General features: G+C 36.7%; 1 protein-coding gene across 2 annotated transcripts; it reads left to right on the forward strand.

Moving 5' to 3' along the window:
* Window positions 1-757: 757 nt before the first annotated feature.
* On the forward strand, window positions 758-10,224 carry LOC105061050 (NOI-like protein). Of its 2 annotated transcripts, XR_012134396.1 has the most exons (7): window positions 758-837; window positions 933-1,046; window positions 2,693-2,771; window positions 8,289-8,810; window positions 8,992-9,195; window positions 9,355-9,453; window positions 9,544-10,224. XR_012134396.1 is itself a non-coding variant. In XM_073243684.1 (6 exons), the coding sequence occupies exons 1-6, from the start codon at window positions 773-775 to the stop codon at window positions 9,388-9,390; spliced, it is 1,020 nt and encodes a 339-aa protein (XP_073099785.1). In that variant the 5' UTR covers window positions 758-772; the 3' UTR covers window positions 9,391-10,224. The 2 variants fall into 2 exon arrangements, 1 of the variants encoding a protein (XP_073099785.1); XM_073243684.1 differs by having other exon boundaries at window positions 9,355-10,224.
* The last annotated feature ends 329 nt before the right edge of the window (window positions 10,225-10,553 follow it).

Consider the following 10,553-nt stretch of genomic DNA (forward strand, 5'->3'; position numbering starts at 1 on the left):
TTTTCTTTTTTTTTCTTTAACAAATAGAGGAAGCCTCCCGAATGATCTAGGCCTTTGGCCGCTTGCCCCTAGCCCGGGTCCCTCTCCTATGAGACTTCACTAACACGGCAGTTTAGGAATTAGGATAGGCTGAAGCCCGGTCAGTAAAGGCGGGATCGTACTTAAATCCCCTGGCTCTTTCAACTTGGTTCTCACTAAAATTCTAAAGGAACAGGACGTTGAAAAGATCATTTTAATTACTTTCTCGACAGCAATTAGTAATCTCGGAAGGTTTACATTTTCAATTAATAGCTTCAGTCTCAATCTTCGGCAAGAGATATGGGAGTCATTTTCCAGAATTTGGAGAAAATTGATGACAAAGAACAGACCAGAGATCTACAAACAAACAAAATCTTTGAGGAAAAATATCTAGTCCCTATGACAACTACAGCCTAAAAAATCAACAAATCTTCATATCTTTCCACCAGTGCTGCGCTCACTCATCATTAGATACTCGGCCCCAAGCAGCCCCCTCTCCTGCAACCAAATAATACGACTAAGTAAGAGTCCATAACCATTGGTTACTAAGCCTCGTGTGCATGTTAAGCGGTATATACTTTTTTTATATTATGAAAGAATACGACCAAATAATACGACTAATTAAGAGTCTGGTCCCCATGTATATTATGAAATGCAACATAATGATAAGCGGTATTTTTTTTTTTTGAGGAAAATGATCACAAGGTATTGACGAAAAAGAAAAAGGACAAGAACAAGAGGATAAGAAGAACGTATGATAGGAGATGTGTTGGCGTGGTGGACGTTGTTGGTTGGTGCCTTGTTGGTTGGCTCTCCCACGTCTTGCCTTTCTCTAATAAACATAAAATCCATCGAATGCCACTTTGTATGCTGGGTGTTGATCTTTTATTTTTTTATCTTTGATTTATATGCAGAGCGTTTGTAGCCCTTTCAAAGGGCCAGAAAGCTCAAAACCAGCACCTGCTGACTGCCTTCATATTTCTGGTTCTGCGCCATAGGAGCACTTGCTCTTTCGGATCACCATGGCTGTGAGTAGAACTTATCTTTGGCTTCTATTTCCACTGCTCTTTCTCTTATATTGCTTTGTTGTGTGATTGATCAGTTTATTTTGATGGCATCTTTTTGTTTCTAAGAAAGTTTTGCTCTCAGGTTGGGTTGTTTTTACTTGTTTTGGGTGTTTTCTTATTTATTACTGTGAATTGGTAAAGTGATTTTTTGATATGAAATTTTGACTGGGTCTTTGTTGTTTGATCTGGGCAATTCGGTTATGCTTTGGTATCTGTTTATGTGTGAAAAAGATAACCGTGTTTCTTGTTTAAGAGATTGACTCATGGAAGTCGTGGTCTTTGGCAAGTAAATCTGCTGTTATTTGTGTGTGTTTGTGGGTGATAGAGCTTCGTTTGAAATATAGATGCAATTTATTGTTTACTCCATGGAAATACGTAGCATCAGATTGATCATTATATACAGCACTTCCAAACAATCTGTAACTTAGTCGTAATCTTATTAATTTAAATCATTACAGCGAGCATGTCTCAGCTCGGATATTTTAAACTTCTAGGTGAACTCTGTGGTCTGTGGACGGTTCTGGGTTAGTAATAATTTTAGGTAGTTTGTTATGCTCAATCTTTGGCCAACCAGATTGGGATGTAGCTTTATGACAGCAGCGAAACTTAAAGCCAATAGCACAAGTATCATACTCAATTATCTGTGTTTTCAAAGCTTCTAGGCTTTTTTTTTTATTTAAATTTACTGGTCATTTTATCTTTTATGATTAAAAAAAGTATGCCATCCAATCTTCTATATTCTAACATGTAAAATCAGAAAAAAAAAAAAAAATTCATGGATTACAAAAAGGTAAAAAGAAATTTATGGCTGAATTCTTAATCAGTTGAAAATTTTCCAAACTATGAATACCTACAGATCAATGTCTGGCACAGCTAAAAAGTTCTAAATATTTCTGCGGATACAATACCCATCAGAAATCCCCCTTCTATTTGATTATATTCACCAGTGAATACACAAATTCTAATTGCTAGACTAAGAAGAATGAACACTCAATTAACAAAATTCATTTTTGAACCATGCTTTTAGTCTCCCTTCTGTCCCCTTTGCCATGTCAAATCTGAAGGGCCTAAAGCTAATTGTTGCTTCCCTTTTCCCACTTCTGCTCAGTTTATATTAATAATAGAACTTTTGGTTATATTCTGGTCCTACATGCATACATGGAGTAGACTAAGGGTATTCTGTTTATCTAGAATTTGTAAAGAATCTACAGAAAGATTTTGCCCTTTCAAATATATTGACATACACCCAACAGAGTTAAAAGATATACCATCCATAATTCCTTGAGAATCTCTGGTGAGGGTGATGACTGCCTGAAACCATTGACCGTTAGATGACCTAATGGAAAGATTAGATTAGAAGATGCATCGAGATCTGTTTTAAACCCCAAGAGCCACATCAGTCTTTTGCACCAAAAAGCTCTATTTCTATCTTTGAGTTTTGAGTTTACAAGTTGAAGGCCGGCAACTGTGATAGGCCACTTTGGAAAAATCTTACTAGGAATCTTGGTTGAAATTAGAAGATTATGGTGTTTGCTTGGTTGCTGATCACTTTGTTTGAAGAATGTGAAAAAGGAAAAATTAGTGAGGAGGACAAGACTTTTGTGCAGGAGACTTTCAGAGACAGGGTTATCTCTTTCTGCATTGCTGATTCTTTATACTTATGTGGACGCAAAGCATAATGTGAAGGTAAGTAATTTGCCATGAAGCATGAGATTTTTATGCACTGTTTAGAGGGTGAAAGATTCCTAAAAGCAAGCATACTGGATGCAAATGGCAGAATATTTTGAGTAAATCATTGTGCATATCTTATGAGTAAGAAAATTACTATGTTGCTTAACATAATTTCTAGGTAGATATTGATCTCTTATCCTATTTTTGCTTGTGACAAAAATGATACCAAATCAATGGAGAAAAGTGGAGAAGGTGATACTGTAGACAATAACTGGCTCTTGTGGGTGATAATGTAGAGGATGTCTTGCTTCAGTCTTTTTTGATAATTTTTTATGTATTAAATTTTTTAGTTGGGTTTCTTTCCATCCATCAGACTGGAGAATATGATGCATACTGTGGGTATCTGGGGCTTGAGGAGCTGAGTGGTCATACTTTGTGATTTTTGGGTTCCATATTCACCCCTTTGGTAGAAGAAATGTTGCTTTGTTCTTCTAATTCCCTGTTGCTTCTGGTTAAGAACTATCTATTTCAATATCTTAGAAAAAATGGTGAATATTAATGCAGTATGCAAGGGCAGAACCAGGAATAATCCCTCTGAGATAAGAGTGGTTGCACAAAATTTAGAAGCCTGTAGATTCATAAGAACTCCAATAGTAAGGCAAGAATTGAGAAATGAGAACTGACTTTAAAACTGGATGAGTTTGTTTCAAAACGTGCAAGTCTGTTAATCATTTTAATCCTTTTACAAGAAAATGAAACTAGAGAAAAAAGAGATAAGAATTTAAAAGGGTTAAATTCTGGAAAAGATATTGAGTGTTACCTCATAAAAAGAATTCATGTCTTCTCATGAAGCCACAACATTGAACATATGGAGAGATCGGATAAGAGCAAGACTTGATTTATTGTTGTAATTGAGAGAAAAGAGATCAATAGAAGCCTTGTTTAATGTGGGTGATTAAGAGAACAAGGGAGGTTTGGCATGCCTAGTTATGTATCTTGCGCAAGTTGTGTTTGTGGATGAGAGAAAAAAGGGTCGAAGGAGAGTGCAACTAGAAAAGATACATAAGAACCAAGTTCACCATACCGATGCATAATGCCCCATAGTGGGAATAATATACCGGGCTAGTATCATACCAAGACTCAGTATAGAGAGCATACCAAGTTTGGATATGCCAAAATGACCGAGCATATTGATATTGCGTTAGTATGGTACCGGTGTAGAGTCCAATACCGAGATTGAGGATCTTGCTTGAGACTATATGAGTATGGGTGCAACTTGGGGTTGGACTCAACCAAAAGCCACCTGCCCGACCCACTCATTCGATAGGGGTGGGTTGGGGTTTTATAAACTAATGTTGGGCTTGGACTTAAAAATCACAATAAGATCTTAAGTAGGTTGGCCTAAGGTTGAACTTTAACTCGACCCAAACCTGACCCTAACGCAACCCAATTAAAGTTTTTTCCCTATCTTAAAGTTTCTTTTTAACTCATCCAAACCCAATTAACATGACATAACCCAACTAACCGGACCTAACTTGGCTAATCCAATCCAACTTGAGTTTGACTTGTAATAGGGTTGGGTTGGGTTTGGCTAGGGAAATACCAACTTAAGGTCGGGTTGCATTGGGTTAGGGTTGATGGATTTAGAGGTTGGGCTGGGTCAAGATTTACCCTGACCCTGACCCAACCTGCTTGAGTGGCCCTACATGTGAGTGAGAATCATAGTATAAAAACTTAGCATAAGTAGTGATTTCTCCAATAATATCCAAGCAAAGATGGTTATTGATTTGAGAATAATAAACAATTACTGAACCACAACATTGAAAGGAAGCTATGATTGGGAATAAACATTAAAAAGATATAAAGTAATCGACAAATTTTGGAAGGGCCTCCTCCTTTGCCCTCGTTCCTTCTCTAGAGGCATGGTTTCTCTCCATATTTGTTCTCAAAAATGTATAAAATTTATGGGTCTTTAAGAAGGAATATAGGCTGTTTTAGCAGTCAACTGATTTTTGTTGTCTTTTATGGTGAGGCTCTGAATTGAGAAATCAAAAAAGAGAAGCTATTGAACTATATGGGACAATAAAATTTACATGAAGACAAAGCCATTGATGCCTTGATGTCTGAAACTAGGTTGATTGCAATCATGAGAAGAAGATCTAGATGTGCTCCTCTCCACCCATCTTGATTTTTCAAACCCAACTCCGAGTATTCTCGATAGGAAGGACCTCACAAGCACTCTTGGATGAGTTGGAGATTGAGTCCGTAAGGTATCTTTTTATAACATATCTCACCCATCAAAGGTAGTATCGAAGTCAATTATGAGATTATCTCGTTATGTAAAATTTAACTTTATCGCAACCACCATAAAATATATCTCATCACCATATCGGAGGCTTATCTTGAAAGAGTCCAAGTCAAATTAAAACAACTACAACAAATCCTAATATGTGTTAGAATGGGCCATATCCGGATGAGTTCAAATAGATAAGTTCCAACAGAAGCATCAAAGAAGCCAATACAGCAAATGGACCATTGGGGGTTTCATTTGCACAACAATGAACAAGGGAGGATAAAGAAGCTCATATACAATTGGCATATAGTAAGTTTTCTTCCCTTCCCTTAAAATAAAATGCGAAAGAAATGAATGGCAAGTTTCTAGTTAGTTTATGCTATAAAGTATCGGGGCATTATAAGTCAAAAAGCCAATCCTTCCATATACTTGGCATATGTATGTATGTATTCAAAATTTAAGAATCCGTTGAAGAGTAAATCTGGAAGGACTATATCCTAGGAGGAATACAAGTTATATTATTTAACAGCAAAATTTTGCTGAACCGGTGTAGATGGTATAGACACATGTAATGAAGGTTTGAGAAATGTTTGTGTAAGGAGAGTGTGGAATGTCAGGGAAAGGAGATAGGGACCTATCTATAAATGACTGAAGTTGTGATAAAAAAAAAAATAGAAATGCTTGTGGAGCTAGTGTTTAATTAAATAATTAACAAATAAGGATTCATTAATGTGGAAAATAAAGACATGGCTTGTTCTTTATGGTTGCCCCAATGTGTTCTGCTCTCCACAAGTTTTACAAGTCCCTTTTATTGTTTTCTTCTTTAACCATTCTGGTAGGAGTTTGAGTAATGGTCTAACTCCCATTTGAGATGGTTTAGGGCCTCCATAAGTTCTGCTTGGAGAACATACTAAGGTGGAACTGCAAAGCTACAAGATTGAAGCTATGTGCTTGCAATACAGCGATTTTTGCTGTGTTGTTGAGTAGATTGAGACTTCTTCCTGGAGAAAGTAAATGTTAAGAAGCCAAAGACTCCATTCTGATGCTATTTTTGGATAGAAACAAAGTGAGAGACTGAATTCTTTATTACTTGATATGTTCTAAAATGGTCCTAGCTAAATTTAAGTTCAGCTGTCCTTTATTTACACCAAGAAGGATTAGAAAGAGGACCTTAATTAAGTTATTAAAATAAATTTTTGATGTCTTTACAAACTAGGGGACCTATTTTGATGTGCATTTAATTTAGCTTTATGTCTTAAAATTGGTGGGCAGTTGCTGAAGTTATCTGCTACTTAGTTTTGCTTGTTAACACCTGCTGAAGTTATGTGCTTGTCTGTGTGACATTCAGGAAACCTGTAACCTGATTGCCCTGATTTTAGTCAAAAGAAATTCAAGATCTTACTGCTTCAAAAGGACCATTCCTTATGCCATATTTATCAAGTCAGGAAAGTAAATAAACAATTTGTAGGATATGTTCAGGTGTTCTGAATCCACTGTGAAGAAAAGTGCACATCTGAAGAAGACTACAAGTTGAAATTTTGAGTATTTCAGCTGGTATTCCGTGGACTTAGGCTTTATTTGGCTAAGCTTTTAGAGTGCCAGAAAGTATTTTCTAGCTCTCAGAAAGCACTTTGGAGTGATATAGTGATGTTTGGTAAAAATGTCGGGAAGCTGTTTTGTCTTTGCTAGAAAGCTGAAAATGTCTACTTAGGGAAAGCTGTATTTTGAAGCTTTCCCCAAAGTGCTTTCTGACTAATGTCAGAAATCTGTTTTGCTTTTTCCAAAGCACTTTATCAATATGGTTATCAACCAGCAAATAGCATTTTGTAAAAGCTCTACTGCCAACAACAAGCTCAAACAGAGCCTTAAGTACCTTTGATTGAATTAGACTTTTTGAGCTGGAATATTTGTCTAGCTAGGACAATATTGTATGCAGAAGCTGACAGTCACTCTCAAGCAGCAAGCTTATGAAAATTCAGATATCTAACTAGATGAATGCCATGGCAAGTTGGGATTGTCTAGATTGCTGATTAAGATTGGATATTAGCCTCCAACAATATTATGGGGGTTGATTGGCGACTAGACAAATGGTGGGTCTAGTACTTTGGAGAGAGGAATGCACACAGATAAGTTGAAAACTAACCCATCAGATGTAGCTGGAGATGCATCCTGCTGTATGTTATCTATATGGTCCCTCATGGTTATCATGTATGCTTCATCTTCATTACCCTTTTTTAATGTACATTAGATGTAAATTATTACATTGAAGAAGTTTGTTAAAAAGATCTAAATAAAGAAGTCTATAAAAGATGCGAAGATTTATAAAAGATGTGTTGTAGTGTGGAAGATATTAGAAGCAGATATTGACTCATCTAGAGAGACCTCTGGGAGGAAAAGGAAAGCAATAGTGCTAATTATTTTGTTGCAACTGTCTAATGGCTTATTAGACAGATGTTGATGTTTCACAATTCTTGTAATGTGAGAGCAATGGTATTCCTATTACGTTTACCAGTATTTTGCTTTAGCCATATTGTAGGTCTCTGAAATAGTGAAATAAATGGTGGCCATCCAAATTGATAGTCCCAACAGTTCATCATCTTCATTCTTCAAAATTCTTAGAAACCAACAATGAAATGTGAAAAATTTCAAACCCTTTTCGAAATTAACCAAATCAATTGGGACTAGGTCAAGATATATCATAGGAATATCAAAGCAGTCTCAGTTAGCCAGTGCCTGCCCAAAGAAGTTATTTCTTAGTTATATTGTTTTACTTTTACTAATGTCCATATGATCTCTAATTTGATTGCTCACCTTTTGTACTATTATATTCAAAAAAGTTAATATGGACCACATTGAAACTTCAGGAAAGTGATTACTGTTTAGCAGTTGCATGATTTCAACATTTGTTTTCATTTATTGATATTGAAGTTTGCCCTTACCACTTCAGTTAATTGTGAGTTCTGTGAGTACATTGACTGCACCGCTGCATATTTTATGCCGTGCAAACTTGGCACAAAATTAACGTCTCATGATAAATTCCTTTCATGGTAGGTAATGATTCTTAAATATTCAATGGTCCTCATCCAAGATTTCTGCATTAGTAGGATTTTTTCCCCCTCACCCCTGTCCCAATCTAGAGTAGCTAAGGACCCCCTTTTTTTTATTTTATAAGAAGCTGAGGACTTTTCAAAGCTTAAAGTGGTGGCCATTCTTATATATTGTTTATATCACATGTACAGCAACCTGCTCATGTACCGAAGTTTGGAAATTGGGATAGTGAAAACATTTCATATACTACATATTTTGAGACGGTGCGCAGAGACAAAGGTGATGGATCAAAGATTTTTAACCCAAATGATCCGGAAGAAAATCCACAAGCTTTCTATCCCAGGACAGTTGCTCAAGATCATCAACATAGTGAAAAACACCACAATGATACATCTACTGATTATCACGTGGTGAAACAACATCGCAGGAAACATCACAGGAGGGAAGATAGGGAATTTCACAGATATGTGGAAGCTCCACGACCCCATAGATCTCCTTTTCAGGGAGTCGATATGGATTCACACAGAAGTAGGAACCATGGAACCAGTGCCACAATGTCTAGCAGTGTTAAGAGAAACTCTGATAACTTGCTTCCACAACATCAACATCATCGCAGGACAAATAAGGACTTAGCTGAAGGTAGTCATGGCTTTTCACAACCACCACTGCATCAAGCTATACCAAAAGCAGGAAGCTCTCAAGAGAGTGCAGCTGTAAGTATTTGCTGTGGGTCATTTCTATATGTTTAGCAACTTTGTTACTGCAACTTGTGGATATTTTAGAAGGAGAAAATTTACATGATACATATAATTGGTAATATGATGTTTCAGACTACATAAAATTTATATGCTGCTCAAGCCTTTTTGCTGACTTTATTGTACTCTGTTGGAACAGCCACAACACAGAGCTCCATCAGTGCCAAGATTTGGTTCCTGGGATGAGACAGATCCCCAATCAGCTGAGAGTTTTTCGGTCATATTTAACAAAGTTAAAGAACAGAAGCAGATAGCTGCAACTAAATTGCCAACACCTCAACCTAAGATAATAACATATCCAGAAAGGCAGAAAAACTCCAGTCACACTTCCTCAAAATCAAAGGTATCTAATTTAGTTCCAAATAATTCTATAATACAGAATATAGGAGATATTAACCAAGACTAGTAAATTACAAGGAACATAGTACCTAAAGTTTCCAATTACATGACGTATTCCATTTGGTTCAGTTTCCTCTACCTTATCTCTGTCATCCTTTTGCAGATCTGTTGCTGCTTATTTCCTACTGCTGCAGAATGACCATCAACTGCAAGGGTGTTTGATTAATATTTTCTTACAAGCTTCTCATCCAAGTTTCAGACTGTACCCTTTCTACCTCACTCCTCCCATCAAAGCCAGTGGCATTTTGCCTCCCTTTCTATATATTTTTTTAAAAAAAATTGTTTGCTGCAGTGAGCATATACTTTGATTTGAAATCATTATCAAACAAGAGGATAGCATCCTTTGAGCAAGAGGGAACAAAGATCATAAGTTTTTCCCACCATCTATCTACTACTGACTCTGTTTGATTTATGAGGACCAGCTGCATCACCAAAAGTATCCCAAATGTACCTTACATGCCTTAGGCACAGTCGACACTGGTGGGAAATAGTTGGCATTTTGTTGAAGCCTGATGACCAGTATTGTACATTTTGTGATTTATTCTCGGATCATGCATGAGTTTTGGTGCCATTTGTCATGTTTCAAGGCATTAAATGATCTTCAAATTCATGGTAATAGCCCCTGCCAAATTTCATTCTGCACAGATGATGAGAAACGTAGGTTTTGGAGGATGATTCCAGATGCCATTGACATGGAATTGTGGAAAGGAAGGATTCGAAGGAAAGATGCCCCGAAAATGAACCTCCATCATCTGTAATCATTTAGTTCTATTGTTGTGGGTTATTCAAGAAAATGGAATTGTATAAGATGTGATGGTATGAAAGATACAAGAATAAGGAGGAAAACATTTGTAATCAGAATTCCAGGGGGAAATAAGCAATGAGTTCACTTCTTAAAGACAAGCGGTATTGTAAAATTTAGAATGTTATAACAATCTTATAAATGATCATCATCGCTTGATTGGATTGCAAAGTTCTAATGAAGTGGATGAGCATTGATGCTTTGGGCTAATCTGCTGGATTTGTGGATACAGGTACGTATCCCATTTGGGAAATATTTCTCTTGAGATTTTGTTGGTATAAGCCCATATCCATTGACCAACGAGAGTAAGCTTTTATAGGTTCATCAGGAGTCGGCCTGAGCTGGATCAGTTCTTTATAGTCTCTCGGAAGTTCGAGGATAGAGCTTGGCTTTTGCGAAAAAAAGAAAAACAGAAATTAAAGAAAAGGGATTAGGCCCGTCTGGTCATCCTTGCAGATCATATGATAACAGAACCATGTGGGTCCAATTTTTTATTTAAC

Source organism: Elaeis guineensis, chromosome 1, assembly GCF_000442705.2.
Source record: "Elaeis guineensis isolate ETL-2024a chromosome 1, EG11, whole genome shotgun sequence".
Taxonomy (NCBI): Eukaryota; Viridiplantae; Streptophyta; class Magnoliopsida; order Arecales; family Arecaceae; genus Elaeis; species Elaeis guineensis.

What these genes read in the sequence shown, in the direction of transcription:
- LOC105061050 (XM_073243684.1), top strand. Translation starts at nt 773, where the DNA reads ATGATAGGAGATGTGTTGGCGTGGTGGACGTTGTTGGTTGGTGCCTTG. An exon ending in TTGTTGGTTGGCTCTCCCAC is followed by an intron (nt 838 to 932) that starts GTCTTGCCTTTC and finishes ATTTATATGCAG; the next exon opens with AGCGTTTGTAGCCCTTTCAA. An exon ending in ACGCAAAGCATAATGTGAAG is followed by an intron (nt 2,772 to 8,288) that starts GTAAGTAATTTG and finishes TCACATGTACAG; the next exon opens with CAACCTGCTCATGTACCGAA.